This window comes from Rhamphochromis longiceps, linkage group LG10 (genome assembly GCF_057381845.1).
Source record: "Rhamphochromis longiceps isolate RC_006_pf linkage group LG10, R_longiceps_female_GT1.1, whole genome shotgun sequence".
Lineage (NCBI taxonomy): Eukaryota > Metazoa > Chordata > Actinopteri > Cichliformes > Cichlidae > Rhamphochromis > Rhamphochromis longiceps.
In genome coordinates, this window is record NC_140566.1 from 15,338,474 (window position 1) to 15,359,367 (window position 20,894).

The 20,894-nt window shown below is 39.6% G+C and overlaps 2 protein-coding genes across 3 annotated transcripts; both read left to right on the forward strand.

Annotated features, from left to right (window-relative positions):
* The first annotated feature begins 12 nt into the window (after positions 1-12).
* On the forward strand, positions 13-5,604 carry spag7 (sperm associated antigen 7). Of its 2 annotated transcripts, none has more exons than XM_085420432.1 (7): positions 13-170; positions 3,306-3,373; positions 3,481-3,569; positions 3,686-3,770; positions 3,856-3,945; positions 4,343-4,499; positions 4,587-5,604. In XM_085420432.1, exons 1-7 carry the CDS (start codon positions 86-88, stop codon positions 4,700-4,702), a joined length of 690 nt encoding a protein of 229 aa, XP_085276558.1. In that variant the 5' UTR covers positions 13-85; the 3' UTR covers positions 4,703-5,604. The 2 variants fall into 2 exon arrangements, with proteins under 2 accessions (XP_085276558.1, XP_085276559.1); XM_085420433.1 differs by lacking the exon at positions 13-170 and adding an exon at positions 1,160-1,357.
* Positions 5,605-7,079: 1,475 nt separating this feature from the next.
* chrdl2 (chordin-like 2) lies at positions 7,080-13,706 on the forward strand. The gene is made up of 11 exons (XM_085420437.1): positions 7,080-7,376; positions 7,809-7,921; positions 8,014-8,107; positions 8,217-8,362; positions 9,025-9,118; positions 9,298-9,359; positions 9,893-10,055; positions 10,178-10,366; positions 10,461-10,634; positions 12,836-12,928; positions 13,050-13,706. Exons 1-11 carry the CDS (start codon positions 7,310-7,312, stop codon positions 13,181-13,183), a joined length of 1,329 nt encoding a protein of 442 aa, XP_085276563.1. The 5' UTR covers positions 7,080-7,309; the 3' UTR covers positions 13,184-13,706.
* The last annotated feature ends 7,188 nt before the right edge of the window (positions 13,707-20,894 follow it).

Below are 20,894 nucleotides of genomic sequence, written 5' to 3' on the forward strand. Positions count from 1 at the left end.
AAGACGGCTCAGTTCATCCGCGCCTGCGCAGCCTGTACAGCTGCAGCTAAAAACAGCCTTTACAGGTCTGCGCTATCATTTCAAGATGGCGGACCTCCTCGGTTCAATCCTAAACTCGATGGAAAAACCTCCTACAGTCGGCGACCAGGAAAGCCGACGAAAGGCACGAGGTACATATTGTATCGCCTAAACAGCGAATAGCGTCAAGCTAGTCTGAATCCGTTTAAATGAACGTGACGCGGGATTTAAACGTATGTGAAAATTGAAAGAAGAGGCGAACCAGGCATTTCTTGAGCTGCCATTGGTCAGTTCAGCTTTCAGTAAACGGCGGCTGACCTGGTTGAAGAGTTAGCACCGCCTCAACACAACATGCTGCAGACTGTCGCAGACAAGTCTGAGCTACGGGCAGCTGCTGAAACGCAAACCTGCCGAGAACAGTCCGTCTTTGCCATCTGATTAAGTTACCTCTGAGCTTTCACAATGCTCGGCTTTCAAATGCAGTTTCCTGAAAACCCAAGTTATTCGAATTCACGGTCATTAACCGGTCATTAACCCTTTCTGTCTCCCAACATCTTATCAAAATCTTAACTATTAGGTCTGGGAATGTGCTTCCTACCTTGGTTCCCTTTAATTGATAAATACTGTGTAGGCTGCTTAAAGCTTACAGTTACAGTCAGCAGCTATAACAAAAGCACATGTACTAAGAACTGCAGTAACTCTTAAGTTTCATATGGCTCCAGTAAAAATGGGATATTTGTTTGTGTAGATGCACTTTTAATGCTTTCAAGAGTCCTGCTCAAAACACTGGCAACACTGAGTGGAGTGTTGGTACAAATAAACAACAAAGAAATGTCTTTTCAGTTGTAGTGAGGACATGGGCACAACCTAGGGTTGCCAACCGTCCCTTAAAATACGGAATCGTCCCGTATTTCGAAACAAAAGTACACGTCCCGTATTGAGCTAATAAGGGACGCACTTTGTCCCGTAATACAGTGAGAATCAAAAGTAGTCTATAACTTTTAATGGAATTAACACTTTGTTTGAAAACATAATTCCCAGCCCCTCTCCTGCTTTGTGACCAATGAGCTGACAGCACACTTATGACAATTCGAGTATGACAATTCAGATTACCGCTCATCTCATTGGTCAAGGAAAGGTCGCTTACGGAGAAAATACCGGAAGACAACAGATGACCACAACAAGAAGCATGGCCAACAGGGGAACAAACGCCAACACTGCGGTGCAAGTCTCGGACGACAGTACACCTAAAGCTGGGCAAACACTGTGCGATTTTTTTCAGTCACGTTATTCAGCTCCTGCTCAAACTGCACGATTGACTCGCAGGGGTTAGAAGTTGGTAGGTCACGATGCAGGTCTCACACTATACCGCCCGATGCTCTGATGCGACCTGAGTGCTCACACTGTGCCTCCATAAAATGAAGGTTATAACAGAAAATCTGTCGCTCGCTCTCTCTGTCTTTCACTCACACAGACACGCACACCACCACCATCAACTTTGCTAAATTGCTAATGAAAAACATTGATCGGGCAGCTGTGATTGAGCAGCAGTGTAAATCCAACTATTTTCACGGTTGTTGTGTCGTGATAATTTCTGAGGCCACATCGAAAAGGCTCGGATGAGCTTTCCAAAGTTCTACAAGTTGTACCTCCATCGCTTGTGTCCAGATCACACGCTGCACAGCCGTGCTGCGCCGTCTTTTTCGCCGACATTTGTGTTTGCGCGTGAGCAGTGTGACAAACTGCGGTGACACCCTCCCGACCAAGCGATTGATGATCGGGAGCTGGTCGTGAGGTGTTAATGGCGTCTCGTTACCCCACGTATACTACACGACGCACGATGAAGGCCAAAATCGGGCCGATCGCCAAAACGGTCGCACGACTCAAAAATCGGCTCAAAATGGGCCAAAAATCGCACAGTGTAAGCCCAGCATTACACTCACACAGACACACACACCACCACCATCAACTTTGCTAAATTGCTAATGAAAAACATTGATCGGGCAGCTGTGACTGAGCAGCAATGTAAATCCAACTATTTTCACGGTTGTGTGCCTCCATCGCTTGTGTCCAGATCACACGCTGCACAGCCGTGCTGCTCCATCTTTTACACCAACGTTTACGTGTTTGCGCGCGAGCAGTGTGAGCGGCTGTGGTGAGACCCTCACGAGCGATTGATGATCGGGAGTTGGGCGTGAGGTGTTAATCACTTCTCGTTACCCCACGTATACTACACGATGCACGATGAAGGCCAAAATCGGTCCGATCACTCAAAAATCGGCTCAAAATGGGCCTAAAACCGCACAGTGTAAGCCCAGCATTAGAGCAGCAATGTTTGTTCAGAGAAAGGGAAAAATGGGAAAAGGAAAACACCTGGCTGGAAAAAGTTAATATGGGCATGTGCAGTGAATATCAGTGCTATGTGGCCAGAAGTGTGATAATATAATTTATTTTGTGTAATAAACAACTGTAAGGATAGATGATTACAACAAATTGATGACTAATACATAAAAGTAATACATAGATGAATAATGATGATGAGTTAAGATGCGTAATCATGGGAACAAGCGGGTTTACAAACAGGAGCAGCTGATTAGCATTAAGCCAATTGTACTAAATGCACTAAATGTGCACTGTTACAAGAATGTTTTTCTTTCTATTGTTTTCTATTATTTTAAGTTAAGCAGGACAGAGTTCTTTTAAAGAAAGATTTACTTATATTCTCAAAAGTTAAGCATGACAGGCTTCTGTTTAAGAAGGAGACCTGTTTTATTGTGTTAATGTTGTCATTTTGAGCTAAAAATAAATGGCTAAATGATCATTTGTTTCACATGTGTTCATATCACAAAGAATACACATCTACTTAAATCAAATTCAAGTCAAATGGTTAAAAAAATAATTTCACACACAAAAAAAGAGCTAGAAAATTCACCACACTGGGAAGGGTGAAGACAACTGGGTCGCCCGGCCCTGGCCACGAGGTGTCCCTTATTTATTTTTCAGGGAGTTGGCAACCCTAGCACAACCAAATCTCTTTAATTAACTTTAGAGAGTGTGCATCTGTATAAAACATCACAGACATGCAACAGATAATAGGATCTGATGCCTGGTGATTTTGGGATTACAGGAAGCCCGTTGTTTTACTATCCTTGGGTCATTAAGGAAAACGACCAGTTTTTGCAGTAGGACTAGATGTTCTGTGTTTAACAGCGGGGCACTCTGAAAGTTTTCAGTACTAAAATGCCTGAGTAAACACATTAAAAATCAGTTGTTGTTGTTCTTTGAAGAGCAAGCAGCAAGGCTCAAGAAGATGGAAGAAGAGGAGAAAAGAAAGAAAGCAGAGTTCAGGAAAAAGGTGAGACCTTTAAGTGTCTTATCTAAGACAAAATGAATTTGTGATGCAGAGCTTTTCTGACCGCCCTAAATTAATCCTGCTATTTATCACATGCATCTTTTATTCAGATGGAGAAAGAGGTGTCAGATTTCATCCAAGACAGTTCACAACAGAAAAGAAAATACAATCCCATGGGGAAGATTGAAAGGAGTATATTGTACATACTATTTTTCTTTCATTACTAAAAAGTAAAACAAGCATTTATCTGCCTTGAAACACATTTCTCCCCCACTTGTCGATACTATTAAGATTTCATCTCTTCCTGTCTCTCAGACATGATGTTGCAGAGGTGGCTGGTTTGACGTCTTTTTCTTTTGGGGAGGATGAAGAGAGCCGTTACGTCATGCTTTTCAAGAAGGTACGAGTGCTTTGAAATCCAGTGTTGGATCTGAAAACAATCTTTTTAGTTTTATATGACTGATGGGAAAATGTTGTTGTGGCAGGAGTTTGCTCCATCAGATGAGGAGCTGGAAGCCTATCGCAAGGGAGAAGAGTGGGACCCCAAACTGGCCGAACAGCGGCGCAGACTAAAAGTAAGACTGGTGTTCCTCTGTTTTTATATATATATATATATATATATATATATATATATATATATATATATATATATATATAATTTTTATTTTTTTTTCTTCTTGTCTAATGTTATAATTCCTATATTTAAATATTTAGAAACTAAACAAATGTACCTTCTAAGAAGCTTCCAAAAAACACTTCCATACATATGCAAAGTTTGAAACAGTGATAATGGTAGTTGCTACTTATGCTACTTCTGTGTTAAAGTGGAAGAGTGGAGGAACTTTATGGCTCTGAGGTAAAGAAATTAAGTTGAATTTAAAAAAAATTAACTTCTTGATCACATTTCACTTTGGTGCTTGATGATGATTACCTTGAATTTCTCACCATGTTGCCCTTTCTTGTCACTTCTAGGAACAGGCTGCACTGGAAGAAGCAGCATCCAGTCAGACAGAAAAGTCACAAATATGCCCCAACTCTAACTACAGAGACAAGTACAGTCACCTGATTGGTACTTCAGCTGCAAAAGATGCTGCACATACACTTGAGGCCAACAGGGCTTATGGCTGTGGTGAGTGTAGAGGCCGGCTTACAGAAATGAAACACTTTGCTTTGTGTCATTCTCTTTGGTCATTGTGTTGGTTGTTTTCTGTCCCAGTGCCGGTGGCCAACAAGAGGGACACTCGCTCCATAGAAGAAGCCATGAATGCAATCAGAGCAAAGAAACGGCAGAAGCGCGAGGACGACACGGGGGCGCACGGCAGCAGCTCTTGAGTCTCCGGCACGTGTGCCGTCTGTCTGTCTGCTGTTTGCGTGTGCGAGCACGTAAGTGCGTTTATGTGTGTCTCATTCATCCTATAATGCAATATCCTGTACTTCAGATGTACAAACGTTTAATTTATGTATCAACAAGCAAGTGTTTTCTCATGCTTTGTGACCAAGACTGTGCTAAAATTATAAAAACTTGCTCAGTGGAGGATCTTCAGGTGTGCTGGTGTCTGAGAACTGGGTTGTTAAACACATTTAACATTTGCCTCACACTCACATGTGAACTGTATAGTATAAACATGTTATATGAGTGTTCAGATGCATAAAACCATAATGGCAGAATATTTTTAGCAGATTTAAGCACGGCTGCGCAGGATGAACTTTAAAAATCCAGCTGTTAGGTAGTTAAAATTGAACTCTGCACTGACAGTGTCCAAAATGTCCAGTACAGTTTTTTTTTTTAAAGCCGTAATCTCATATTTTAACAAGGGTTTGGTTTGTTGAATTTTTCTTTTCAGTCTAAACCTATGTCACATTGTAAAGATGGAAGCATACCATTTTTGTCTGTCACATGAGGAAACCCTCTTTTAGAAATCTTTCTGTAAACCTGCACTGACTGTGTATTCTTTAACTCCAGTGTAAATGTTTTATTAAAAAGCCATGTGATTGCTTACAAAAGGCATCATAATAGGAGTCGGAGTACCAGACTTCTTCTTAGGATGTTGTGCTCTCAGTTTTGTTTTCTGGTTTGTTTGGGTTTGTTTTTTTTTTTGTTTTTTTTTTAAATTTCATGTCTTTTGTTTGTTACAAACAAGAATTCATGCAGGTGTTCCCAGCATCTTAGTGTCTCTTTTAACATGGTTGTATCGTTTTATCCCCAATGTATTAATAAATGGAGAAAAGTATTAGTTCTTTGTATGTTTGATCCCGTCTCTATTCTCTCAGCAGGGCGAAAAGCTCTCACTCAATACAGCTACATGCATAAACATCTTATAATCAAATCAGCAACTGTGATACATCACTGTCCAATCATAATGGCAGTTACAGTGTATCTACTTGCACTAAATTCCTTTTTTACATTTTCTCTATTGATGTCTTGTTTTATATCACACACGCTGCCTTGGCTTGAGGTCAGGGGCTGCTGCTCTGACATCCTCCGGTAATGTCTTTCTCTGCAGTTCATCTTGTAATCGGAAGGTTGCCGGTTCAAGCCCCAACTCTGACAGTCTCGGTCGTTGTGTCCTTGGGCAAGACACTTCACCCGTTGCCTACTGGTGGTGGTCAGAGGACCCAGTGGCGCCAGTGTCCGGCAGCCTCGTCTCTGTCAGTGCACCCCAGGGCTGCTGTGGCTACAATGTAGCTGCCATCACCAGTGTGTGAATGAGTGGATGACTGAATGTGTAAAGCGCTTTGGGGTCCTTAGGGACTAGTAAAGCGCTATATAAATACAGGCCATTTTTTACAGTTGTGAATTTATTGTTTCCTTGATCATTGCAGCCACGAACTACAATACTCCTTCCACGGTTGGTATGAGGTTTTGGCGTTTACTATGTCTTCTGTTGCAAAACTGACATGTAAAGCGATGCTTTGATTTACTGTTTTTCTTTCATATAACTAAATGCTAAAACAAAAAAAAGAGTTGTGCAGATATTTTGCTGTTACCAGTGGGTTCTTCTGATAAATCTTTCAGAAGTATGTAGATTTTGCCAGGAAATATAGTTTTTGTATGTAAACTTAATGGCCACTCCACTTGTTCAGCCTTTTGATAATATAAACATCTAATTAGCCAATCACATGACAGCTGCCCAGTGATTTTAAAAATGTGGACAAGATGGACCTGTCGCATTAGAATGAGTAGGAAAAGTAATTTAAGTGACTTTGAACTGTTGATCTGCTTGGAAGTTTTGCCCAGCCATCTCTGACGATTACACAGAATGGTCTGGAAGAAGTAAATATCCAGTGAACAGCAGTAGCTTTAACACGTGACTCCCAAGCAGCTTTTGGAAAGATCATTTGCACAGAGGGTCACTTTTACTGATTCGTTTAATAAAAAAAAAATACAAACATCTTTGTTTTATCACTTTATGAATAATCAAAGCATAAATCCTGGTTCATAACCTCTTTGCTACAACTCCAGCACACTGTTAAAGATTAAAACAGTTCAATCCACATTTTAAACGGCGCCTGTCTCAAACAGCTAAAGAAACGCTTTTAGGGAATTCCTATTAACGCTGATACAAATACATGAGTGCAAGGTTAAATTATTTAAGTGCTTTTATTGCCGTAATTTTGGTACTTTCTACTTTCTAAAGAGAGGAACTGACACTTTTTCTTGAAACAGTGACATTCTTCCACTTCTGTAACGCGGTCGCTGTTTAAGCTGTTTCGCTTGTGATACGTCCACTCTAATGCCATCCCTGTTTGTCTCCTGAAGAAGGCGCCATAGATTATCCAACAAAAAAAAGTAGGATTTTTTTTTTAAAATTCCTGTTTCACACTGTCCTGCAGTTTCTGTCCCGCAGAAACACATATTTATTGCGCATTGAAGAGTCAGTCGGGCACATGTAAAAAAAAAAAAAAAAAAAAAAAAAAAAAAAAGAAGCAAGAAAAGAAATGAAGTCCATGTTTTTGTTCATTTTCATTATTTGGTTTGCAGCTGCAGAGCTAAAACCCCGGAAAGGTAAGAGCAGACTGTTGATGCTTATTCTTTCCTGATCAAACGTGTCTTTGAGGGGGGCTTTAAATGTTAAGGAGGGGGAGAAAAGCATGAAAATGCGACTCAAATGAGAAAAGTTTGCTCGGATTCCGCGACTCTATATTAGGATTAACGTGTTTGCTGCACAGTTTTCTTTCTCTTTTGCTGTCACAGAAGTCAGCAGAAGTTAAATCATGACTTCTGTTTCTCTAAATAGTCTTAGGGAACAGTCCGCTGTTTGGCATCTGATACGTTTTCCACGTTTTAACCCAGTTTACACAACTCAAAGGTGACAGTTGCTTTGGAAAATGTTTTATGCAGTACTGAAGTAGTGTGAATGTCTTTATTTTCTGCCGATCCGTTTATCTGCGCCATATGCGTTTCTCAGTAGCTCATCTTTTTTTGTTTAACTCTCAGGGTCCGGTTTGGTGTGTACTTTCAAAGACAAGACATATATCCCAGGAGACAGCTGGCATCCTTATCTAGAGCCTTTTGGGTACATGTTCTGCATACGCTGCGTCTGCACAGAGGTAAAGTTGATACATTAAAGGGATATTACACCAAAAGAAGCCAAAGTTGCTTAAATAGCAGCCTATAAATTCTGGGATTTGCTCTCTTTTAGACAGGCCATGTGAAATGTAACACAATCAAGTGCCCTGTCCTGCCATGTGAAAACCCTGTAGCTGAGCCTCAGCAATGCTGTCCGAGATGCACAGGTAGACTGACTCGTCACACACTGTCAGCTTAAGCTTTTGAGAAAAACTACTTCTGTTGTGGTTTTTAAAGCATCCCGTCCTGCTTGGTGTGTTCTCCCCCCTCTCCCAGACGAGCCGAGGATTCCTGCAGGGCTGAGGGCTTCGGTGAAATCCTGCAGGTATAATGGGAGCATTTATCAGCCCGGGGAGACATTCACCAAACACAACCTCTTCCCATCCAAGCAAAGCAATCAGTGTGTTATGTGCACATGCTCTGTGAGTTCAGTCTAATTTGATACTTTCATTTCTTAGTTTCTGAATAAAGAGTTTTCATTTTTCAGAGAGAGTTTGATTGTAAAAAGGATGTAAAATGCAAAAGAAATAGGAGAATATTCAGAACCTTTGCAATGTAATTCATATTGAAATGTTAGATATGTAAAGAAAAATCATTATATACATGTGTGGGGTGTGTTTTTTTTAAGTATAGTGTTATTGCATGTATGAGAAGAAGTAGCTGCCAGTGTTATGCAGTTGTAAGTGAAATGCATTGCTGTCTTGCTTTGGCTGTGACATGCACATAATACAAAGTGTACTTTACAATATAGAGCAGCATGACAAGCTAATGTTTAAGCTTTTAAGTGCTTTTTGCTTAAAATGTTGTACAAAAACAGAATAAACAGCAATTATTTAACCAGTGAATAACTTACAGGTACAGGTTTAAAAACAGTGAAAAAAGCTTTCGTCACATTTCTTTGCCGTGCTGTATCTGAACAAAGGGCAATTTGTTTTTTTGGTAGCGATATGATGTGCTGTTAAAATACATTTTGCTATCACAGCATGGTTATTATTATAATATTATCTAATTCATTCCACTTTTTACAATAGATAGTTCTCGAATGTCATTTTTTTCTTAATATTGGATTTTTTTCTTATCACAGGATGGAAACATCTTCTGTGCTCTGAAAACCTGCCAACCTATCACCTGTTCCTCCCCGGCGTCTGTTCCAGATACCTGCTGTTTGCTGTGTAAAGGTAGTCAATCTTCTCTAAGCTGACAAAATGCCTTTATTCAGTTTCCAAGATGGAATTCACGAAGCAGTAAGGAGCACTATTTTAGGATTTTCACATATAGGTTAGGGGCTGAGCAATGTAGCTGGTTAATAAGAGTGTTTTTTTTTATATTGATCTACATTCCCCTTTTTTTCTCTTAGATCATGGCGTCAGTGGGTCCTCATCAACTGAGGATGGAAACCATCAGCTAAACAGAGGAGTTGTATGTATTTTGCTGATTGCTTTCGTGGGAAATTTGCCTGCATTTGAAAATTATATTTAAATTTAGTTTAAGACTGCAAAGTGGTCTCACCAGTTTAGTAGCTGCAGTTTAATTATAGGGCTTGAAATCTAACAGGATCTGGTAAGCTGTCCTCGTCCGTGTCACCGTGATCACGACAAAAGTCGGAGCAAGCAGGCTGATTTTTTCCCCCTTATGCAGTTATCCGCCCAACTTGGCATCATATTGTTCAGATTCTTTGTGAATCACCCATTTGCTGTGATTGTTAGTGACAAAGGCACAATCTGTGGTTCATTTGGCCCAATCACTGCGCAGCACTGAGCTGCACTGTCATCCTATTTAAAGGGGAAAAAATGAGCTAAAAGCAGTGACTCAGATGTCTTTAGCAATGTTATTAACTTTAATGATTTGGGGCATATTCTGATGTTCCTTCAGTTTTCACTTTGGGGGCAAAGCAAGTAACTCCAGTAGCTAAATACATGAAGGATAACTGCATTGTCTTCTGTTTTACATAGAGGCATTCGGTTGATCAGTGCTCTGGAGAACAGAGCAGGGTGCGGTCCAACCGCGCCACTGCACCCAGGACCTCTCCTAGAGGCCCGAGTCTCAGTAAACTCAACCTTAAAGGGGCTTCAGAGACCACCGTGAAGATTTTGTTGCAGAGGAAACACCAAAGAGGTGAGACTTTGTCAAAACAGAAAGATCATTTGTAGGCATTTTATTTTATGTACATGCTTCTCACAACTTTACAATCGTTTCCATATGTAGCGCAACACTCAAATGTTTTCCATTTCTCTCAGCGTGTTTATACAATGGCAAGACATACTCTCATGGAGACATGTGGCACCCAGTTTTGGGTAAAGTCCTGGAATGCATCCTGTGCACTTGTACTGACGGGATATCGGACTGCAAACGCATCACATGTCCTACCCAGTACCCTTGCCAACATCCTATGAAATCAGCGGGAAAGTGCTGCAAGACTTGTCCAGGTAGTCAAACAATACTTTGGCTGTTTATACAGATCTGATGTTGATGGACTGTAAACATCATCCATTCAACCGCTCTCCTAATTGTTTTCCCCAGAGACTAAAGCTGAAAGTAACCAGACCCAGTGCTATCTCGGACATAAAAATAACCTCTTGGTGTATAAAGTTGAATCAGCTCTGAATGTTGACTCACCCAACGCAGTTAGGATCATTGCTGTTGAAAGACAAAGTACTGCTGAAGTTGAAGTACAAGTATGGAACACTATAGAAGGTACTGCACCCGCTCCTCTGAGCTATATTATAGGAAAAGTTAACATTTTTTTCAAACGTGCTCATTTTTTCTTGCCGAGTATTAGATGAGAAGATTGTGAGCATGTACAGGTTTCCTGACTGTTCAGTATCATCACTCACTTAGCATACAGAGTGGCTTTCATTCATTTTAGAGGTGCTGGTCAGCAGATTCTCTTACCTGAGCCAAGCTATTTTCTTCATATTTCCAGTCTTTATGAGAGTGTAACTTAACTCCCTCCAATAGACTGTACATAAAAGCTGCACCACTGCTCCAGCTCTCAGACCTGAACCTCCAGCAGAAGTGCCTTAAATCTAAATTATTAATAACAACTTCTCTGATTTGTACCAAAAACACATGAAAATCTATGAGAAAAAGAGGGTCTACCTTGTGGTTCAAGCTACCACGTGAGGATGGAGTGCCTTCAGCTTTGGTTTAAAAACAAGACAGCAATAGAAGAAATCCTGAACTTGAGGCTTTAAATTGGTAGTTCACAAACCCTAAAGTAGCTTTATGGTGGTTACATCCATCTTTGATATACAGCTTAGTCGTACCTTTATATTAAAGATATAGTGTGTGTCACGACTGTCGTTCTTCTCACCTAACACTTGACAACAGAGCAAAAAAGAATAGAAAGCCAATTAGAACAAAGTGGGAATGCTGTGTAAAATGCAAACAAAAACATCATGCTGTGATTTGTCTCATAAACCCATATTTTATTCACAATAGATCACAGAAAACATCTAAAAGTGAAAACTGAGAAAATGTACAGTTTTAAGATCAAAATATATTCTTGATGGTCGCAACATGCCTCAAAAAAAGTTGGGACAGGGTAATGTTTGCCAGTGTGTACCACCTCTCTTCTTTTAACGACAGCCAATAAATTTGTGGACTTTTAAGAGAGGAATCTTGTCCCATTATTGTCCAATATAAAATTATTGCTAAAACAGTCTTCTTTGTTGTATTTTTAATTTCGTGACACGCCAAATGTTTTCAGTTGGTGAAAGGTCTGGACTGCAGTGGAGTATGCGGTTTAGCATTGTTTTGCCGAGATGCAAGCCTGATGGTGCCTTTCAAGCTGCCAAACTCATAGCCACTAATGCACCTCTATACCTCTATACTTCAGAGATTTTCTGATTTTCTGAATTTCTGATTTTGATTCATCTGACCTCAGGACAGTTGTCCACTTTGCCTCGAGAGTTTTAGCCCAGAGAAGACAGCGATGTGTCTCGATCATGTTCACATGTGGTTTCCTCTTTGCATGACAGAGCTTTGACTTGCATTTGTTGATGGCACAGTGAACTGAGCTCACGAAGTGATTAATGCAATACCGAAGATCATAGGCTTCCAGTACTGATTTTTGGCCTTTTCCTTTGAGCACGGAAATTTCTTCACATTCTCAGAATCTTTTGGTGATATTATGTACTAAGATGATGGAATCTTTTAATTTTATACCAAGAAAAATGATTCTGAACTTGCTCCACTATTTGCAGTTTTTGCAGATTAGTGACTACCTTCAGTTCAATTAGTTGTTTTTATGTAGCACCAAGGTAAAAATGCTGCAATATTAGAAAGACACTCCTACACGTCCCCCTATGGCAAGTGCTTGGAGACAGTGGCAAGGAAAAACTCCCACTGAGCAGGAAACAGGAAGGGACATCCATCTCTTGTGATTGGTTGGAAGTGAGGGGAGGGAGAGAGAAACAGAGTTTCATAACTATTAATGATTAAATGCAGAGTGTTGTATAAACACACAGGGAATGAAAAGAGATGACTACGTCTTAGAAACTCTGCCTTGGCTAGATGCTCTTTTTACCCAGGCACGTTACTAACCTGTTGCCAATGAATCTAATTAGCTGCAAAACGTTCCTCCAGCTGTTTCCATTTAGTACAACTTACTTTTCCCACCTATTGTTGCTCCTGTTCCAAGTTTTTTGAGACGTGTTGCTACCATCGAATTTAAAAATAAGCTTACTTTTGTAAAATAGTCACATGTTTAAACGTTTAATGTTTTTTCTATCGTTCTATGAAAAATACATCATTTAATTCCGTTTTTATTTATTTTTGTTCCCCTCAACTCTTCTGAAATTGGGGTTATAGTTTCCAAAATGTGAAAAGCAAGACAAACATACAGCACGGCTGCACCTCTGTGTGATTCTCCTCTGAGTCCTTTATTCTTACAGGCGTTTTGCAATTAATGGAAATTGGCGACATTCAAAGGAAAGACATTTTGGATCATCCAGAGAACTGCACGTTGCTCACAACACTCGATGAAGGTTTGTTTTTTGAAGCGACTGATTTATGTGGCAGATTTTGAAATCATTATTTTAGACTTATCTTACTGTGATTTTGTGTGTGTGTGTATCAGGTTTACATCAGTTCTCATTTATTTTTCAGAGACATGGAGAAAATTTAAAGAGGAAGGAGAAAATCTGAGTAAAGCTCCTCAGACCACGATTTGTGAAGATGGCATTCGGGAGATTGTGACTTTCCTAAATCCTAAGCAAACCGAAGGCCTGTGTTCACCCTAATTGTCGCTATATGTATCATTATTCAGAATAACTATTTGGATGTGCAAGTCAAATATATTATCTATACTGTTTTTAATCCATCATTGACCATCATGTTTAATCATCACATATTTTTAGTTTTAAACTGTTAGGTTGCACAGTCTGTAGCAGTGCGCTCGACAGCTGACTTGCTTATGATGTGTACTTGTAATAATTCAAAAACTATCATGAATTTAGCTAGGTGCTGTAATTATAAACAAAATGTGAACATGTGAATAAGAAATGTAGATTTCTTAGCAGCTTCATTTAGTTGTAATTTTGGGACGAAGGCTTCAAAGACTGTTTTGGCATTCACTCAGTGGGATCAGTATTTGTGGAAGAAGGGAAAGGCTTTGCTTAAGTACATGAAAGGAACTTGTATTTTAATATAAGTTGGGATAGAAGCCACATTTTGTTTGTTTGTGTGGTCATCAAAGTATTTATTGTAAATACAGCAAGTTTTTGTCACCTTATTTAAAGGGTATTGTTTCCTATATGATTTCTGTGTAGGCTATATACATGTGACTGCTTGAATGTTTTTCTTATTTTTCTTGAAGTAGTTTCAGGCATTACATGGGAGTAAATGCACAGCTTTTTACAATTGTGCCTTTTCTGTTGTTAGCTAAAGACCTATTGTAGCTTCTTTTTGTATGCAGCTGCACAGTTTGTTGTAATATCCTGATATTTTACTGCTCCACATACCTTTTGTGTATTTTACAGTGGCGGATGTAGTTGAATGCACTCTGTACCACCCCTCATGGGTATAAATACCTTAAAGTTTTCTCTGATTTGTGTCCTGCTGTTATGTATGAAATGATGCATTTCAGTCACAGTAGGAATCAGGATTTCTACTTGAGGCAGGGTGTCTAACTGTTTTTGAGAATGATTTGCTGATTCATCAGTGGTCTGCACACCAGCTACAGCAGTGCAGTCCTAAGACCTTCATCGCCTGGAGGCTACCAATAAATCGAGCTCCGGAAGGCCGGATAAACTGTGTTCCAGCTGGAAATTAAATGTTATCAGAGGCGTGGAAATCAAAAGCAGAAGCTCAAACTAAACCTTAAACTCATATTTTCTGATCAGCCACAACATTCAAACTACCCATATAGTTTGTATATTTGTGCCACCAAATACAACTCAGACACATTAAGACATAAACTCTGAAAAACCACTGAAGGTTGGTTTCAAGGAATTGAGATGTTAGTGCCCTGAAAACATGTTTGCCTTCTTCCATAGTCTTAGGTTTTTGGGTTTTTTTTGCATATTTATCATACTTTACACGTATCTCTGAGCATTAAAAAATGTAATAGTAGACAAAGATCATTCAGGTAAATAAGAGAAAAAAAGCGATGCAAACCTGCCTGGCCCTGTGTAAAAAACAAAAATGGCCCTCCTTGTTAATTAACCGTGATTAACCACATTTTTTGTGGAAACCAGAGTTCAGTTTAACTAGCCACACACATGCCTGATTAATGCCAGATCGGCTGAATCAAGAAATCACTTAAAGAGAACCTATCTGACAAAGTAAGGTAGGCTAAAAGAGTTAAAACAAACAAACAAAAAAACACATGCCACAAAAGAAAGAAACAGCTGAGAAACAAAGTTACTGACATCTGTCAGTCTGGAAAGAGCTACAAGGTCATTTCTAAGGCTTTGGGACTCAAATAAACCACAGTGAGAGCCAACCTTCTGATTAGTAGATGACCTGCTCTGCCTCCTGAGCTACAGCCACCATAACGATCACAGCTTTTTATGTATGGGTGTAGGAACAGCTCTTTTCCAGATACTTTGGACCAATCCCACAACAAACTGACAGTTTTTACAATTGGATTTGTGAATGTGTTTCTCAAATTTGTCATCATTATATTGTGTCCTTACCAAAAACATCCCTTGCTTGTGAAGGTCGCAATAATTTCATAATTTTGAACCTCTAATTCTGAAACATGCTTAAAAATAAAGGTTAGCTCCCATACTGATGTCAATTTCTTAAAATCCCAGAGCAATGGTGGCTACTAAATGTATAAAATAGTGGTCAAAAGATTCTGACACTTTCACTGAAATATACATAAAATTTCCATTTATCTGAATTTAATATTTCTTGTTGACAATATCATCCTGTCATCTCATTTAAGTGATCCCAAATTAACATTGAGTTACCCTCTACTTTTTGCCCTTCAGCTGTATAAGGCTGATGGGTATTGTTGTCACTCCACCAGGTCATCGGGCAGCTGGGTGGGCTGGCAGGCGGTGTGGCCGAGAATGAGGAGCCATGGAGTTCGAAATTGATACCAAAGGTGTATCTACCAAAACTCAAATTTGAGACTGAATCCTTTCTCCTAATAACAATTAATAATAACAACAACAATAAACCAAAATGACAACAATTAATTTATTGCACTATATGTCCACTTAATAGTAAAATCCTCCACTCCAGTAACTTCTTTCTTAAAATTATTATACAAATGTATTTGCCAAAAATCATCTTGATGAGCCGCAAGACTGATGATATTCTGTGGATGGACAAGACAAAAGCAAACCTTTTTGGAAGCTTTGAGTCCCATTACATCTGAATTCATAAAAAGAACACCAACAGTCAAGCACGGTGGTGGTGGTGTGATGATCTAGGGCTGCTTTGCTGTTTTACAACCTTGAAGACTTGCTGTAATCGATGGAACCATGAATTCTGCTTTTTATCCATCAGATCAGACCCTGAAGCTTAAGCACAATCAGGCTATGAAGCCCGACAATGGTCCAAAACACACCAGCAATTCCACCTCTGAATGGCTAAAAACCACAAATAAAAGAAAAAACCCAAACAAATAAAGGTTTTGCAGCGGCCTAGTTAATGTCCAGATCATAATCAGATTGAAATGTTTTGGCATGACCTTAAAAAGGCCCTTCATGCTCAAAAACCCTCCAGTGTGCCTGAATTAAAACAAGTCTGCATTCTTCCACAGTGATGTGAAAGACTCATTGCCAGTTATTGTAAATGTTTGATTGCAGTTCTTTATTTGTGCCAAGGCCAGCACAACCAGTTATTTGGTTAAGGGGCAATTATTTTCTTCCCTTAAGAAATGAAATCATTATTTAAAAACTGCAGCGTTAACTGTCTTGAACTGTCAGCCCCTCCAAGTAAGTGATGCATATGCACCTTGTGTTTAATATCCTAGACAAACTAAGGGCTCATTGAATTTATCACTGTAATGTTTGTAAAGTTATAAATGGTGACACGTTATATACGTCATCATTCTGATGGATCGGCTTGGTGGATCAATATCGTGCTCTCTGCCTTCTTTAATAGGGCTTAATGGTTTGAACAAGCATAACTGAAGTTACATCCAAACCAGCAAGAACAAAGGGTTTATTATTCAGGGAATAACTCTCTAATAAATAATTCTCATGAATAGAAAGGAGTTTTTAGGGGTTTAATCAATGCCAGGAGAGGAATATTCAAATAAAATTGTTAGACTTTTCACAGTGTGCCAAAATTTTGCAGGAGGTCGGTGATGCTTTGAAGCTCTAAGAGATTTTGCATTGTTGCCTAGAACTGGGGGGAAAAGGGCCCTATTAGCAAGTCAGCATACTAATTTTTTCTTGTAATCTTCTAAGATTCATAGTGAATAACTTAAAGGAATATGAGGAGAAATTCAAAATATTGTGTGAAATTAATCACAGTAAATCTTACATATTAATCCCATATTACACAGATGTGGGCCAGAGGAAATTATGGCTTATTAAAACACAATAATAGGAATAAATAAATAAATGAATTATTAATACCATTTATTTCTATAGCACCTTTCTAATCCAAAGATACAAGGTGCTTCACAGAATTTCCAATGATCAGTGGAATTAAAACATAGAATGAGTCAAATAAGACTGAATCATAACCAACATGGACGTAGCCACTGTGAAGTCTTCTTTGGTTTGTTGAAGCCTCAGTGTTAGTGTTTTGTTTTCTTTAGAATAAAAAGTTACCATATTGGACAAATGAGTGGAGTATGCTCTCCATGCTGGTGACCTGTCCTCTGTGCACCCTGCCTCTCGCCCCTTGGTAGCTGTAATAGGCTCCAGTCCCCCTGCAACCCTGAACTGGATAAGAGGAAGAGAATGGATGGATGGATGGATGGATGGATGGATGGCGCGGAGTAGTTATGGGTTGACGCTCTCAGTCAAACTGCAGTCTTAAATTGTATGGGTGCAATGCACAGACACACACACTTGCTCATTAGTGCTAAAAAACAGAAAAACAAAAAAATTAGAATTTTATTGACCGAGGATGAAAAGAAAAATCTTTTTGGACAGGCTGGGAGATTTCAGTGACTTCACCTACAGAGGATGATGTTGTGCTAGCACACCTGTCAGGCAAAGTGATCACCCCTAACTTCAAGCCTCACTATATGAATGAAAAAAAAACCAGCCTGTGTTATAGACCATCAATGGAGGATTAATCAGGTGTTTAACATTGATTAATTGTCTTTTTTCCAGAAGGAAAAAAGAAAAAGAACAAAGAACAAAGAAAAAAAAGAAAGAAAAAAGGTGGATTTTGAGACAGGGCCTTCCTGCTTTGAGGCAACAGTGCTAACCACCACAGTGCCATGCTGGTGTGCTGTTTACCACACTGGGTTTTTTCAAATGGTCTTTAGTTGGCCATTTTAACATGGCAGCCTATGGAAGGAATCACTTTTGTTGCTGGAAATACTTTTTTAAATCATTTTAAAATGCAAAAATGGTGCAGGCACACCAACAACACAGTTGCTATTTATTTCTGGATCCACGCTTCAGTTCTTGGTTTAATTTAACAGATAGTCAAATAATTAGAATTTATGTCTGTTGTTATAATCTGATGAATGACTGCAAGTATCTGTTTTTATAAAAATGGGGTAAAGGACATCAATGCAACAACAAAACCACCTTTTAGTGAGAACACCGTATACAGTGTAACCTGCTCGTGGAAATAATGAGCTACAAAGCAGATCTGTGGGAGCAGCAAAGGTTTATTTTGCTCAGCAGCACTGTGTGCAGTCTTTCTACAGGGCAGCTTGATCAACAGGTGTCAAATTATTACTGCCGGTTCCCATGCTTCAGTCAGAGTGCAATTGCTGATTTGGTAGACTGCGTGGGCGCTTCAGAATAATATTGCTTCCCTTCTCTGTGAACCCCCGACATGCTCTCTCTGTCCCCTCCCCTCAGACAATGACTCAATTGTGTTGCTTTCACACTTTGCGCCAGACAGCTCTGTCCATCTCTTACTAAAGGCATGAAACAATATTTTGAAAGCGACGCACTTCCCTTGTGTGCCTTCATTACTCTCACAAAAAAACCTGTCATATTTTTGTGTTAGCTGTTAGACCTGACAGCTAACAACAGTCTGTCTCTAAGTTGCCCAATCAGGCTGTTCCAATGAAAAGTGTGAGAAAGGGGTGTTCTACTTTGATGCTGCCAACTCAAATTAGCAGCATTAAACTTAAACGAACGTTTCCATGTGCCCTCCCTTCCTTTGAGCAAGTCAGTTGAGTTGCAAGTTACTTTTTACCTCTAAAAGACGCGCTGCAGCCTAGTCAGTATCAGATGTTGTGATATGTTTTTATTTTTAATGGAAATCCTATCAGTCCACTTTTTGTGGATGTTTGAATTCGTCTCGTGGGTTAATTCAGCTATGCATGCTTAGTCTTGGCTCTTGCAATTGTAACAGCTGGGGGCAGTCAGTAGGTATAAATCATGCAGTCGGTCAGCTCCCTGTGTATGTGTACTCCACCCTGCTGCCCATGCAGCCCCGATTCAGTGAGAAGGGAAGAAAATGTGAGATTCGGGGTCATGACTCGGCCCAGGATTGGAGTCACTTCTTGGCCAAAATTGTGATTATTAACAAATCTGATTCGCTGTTGCTTAAAAATGTGAGTTCCTTTGTGAGAACAGTTGGTGCACGTTGCAGAAAAGGCTGCATGTTTGTGCAGAGTAACTATATGTGAGCTTTTTAAGCTTGCAGTGTTGACAAAAAGAGCAGCTTAGTAGAGGTGATTACATTTACAAAAAATCAAATATAGCATCTTGTAAATGGCTGCAGGAACTAAATCCTCACAGATGCGTATGGTGTTTTTGAGGAACTGAAGCATTGCAAATCAATCAGGCAGTCTTTTGATTCAAAGGGAGCCAAATTGTGTTGAGTTAATTAAGTCTGATAGATGTGTTTGCTTTCATAGCTGATTAAGGTGCTCAGCAGAGTCCCTGAGTTTATGCTTCTTCAAAATACTTCCGAAATCTATCAAGGGCTCTGTTTTTTACACCCTTAACCCTCCTGTTAATTAAGTTGGCCCTGATCATTTTAGCCGATGCTTGGAGTCGGGCCAAAAAAAGTACGGACAGTACGAGGCTACATGTCACGAACGCTTAAATCTTCGTTCCTTTACCCCTGAACGACGAGGGTTAAAGGTCAGAAATATTAATGCATGCCTGCAATGGCAATAAACTATTAAAGACAGATCGCAGCGGGGCGGAATACCCCACCACCCCCCACCTCGAAATAAGTGTCAACTTTACAGTTATGATCTATAATTAACAATGGCCTCTTTTCAAATGTCAGCCAGAATATCTGAAGCCTTTCCAGGATTACATGATAAGTGTGTTACAGTTCAATTGTCCATCAAAGGAAATAATGAATAGGTTCAGTCCGCAGTGAGCTCATTTGGCACTTGAGTAATGAGGAGTGTTGATGAGGTATTCAGGCCTATTCTTTCCGAGCCAAATCTGGTGTTTGAGTCTCCACAGGGTTATCCTCAAAGCTTAACTGTTGGCCCTCAGTTTGAGAGTCAAACAAACCTTACCCAAACATTTCTCAGGCTTGATTGCTGTGATGACTGCTCCAGATGTGAAGCTGTGCCGCGTTGAGACGTACAGAAAAGAGACGTATAAATATGTAAACAGATGTGCCGTGCCTAAGACATCAGCGCCTTTCTTCGCCATGTCTTTTGTTATTTTTCTTTTTGCGTTTGGACAGAGTATCCGACTCCCCTGCCAAACTCTGTTATATCACCAAGAGCGCGGATGAAATGTGTTTTCAGTTATTAACTCAACTCATCAGTTTTTCATCGTAACATCAAAGAGGTTACAGAAGAAGTCGCTTTTATGTGTTTATTCTGCGGTTAATGTTAATGTGAGGAAAAATCCAATGAAAACAGAGAGAAACAGGGTTCTCTATTGGCTTTGGTCTGCAATCTAAAGTAAAACTAGCTTTGTGTGTATTACAATAAGCTATGTGGACTATGTCTCCAGTCTTGAACATAGACATATGTTTTCCAGCTCCTTATTTATAAAGTTGGACCCTGCTATAGGAGTGTTGCATGAGTCACAGTGCTGAATAATGGTTTTTAGTTTGTTCTGGGCCTTAGGGCAGCATCTCACTCAAACCACTGTGTGAAACTGGCTTTTGAGACCACCCTCCCTTTTAAGCTAGCTTCATGCCTGGCTTCCACTTTTAAAGAGAGCTTAAACAGCATGTAGGAGGGACTTTAACATAGAGATGAAGGTATACCTTCATCTATATATATATATATATATATATATATATATATATATATATATATATATATATATATATATATATATATATATATATTAGGGGTGCAACGATATTCGTATCGATATTGAACCGTTCGATACAGTGATTTCGGTTAGGTACGCATATGTATCGAAC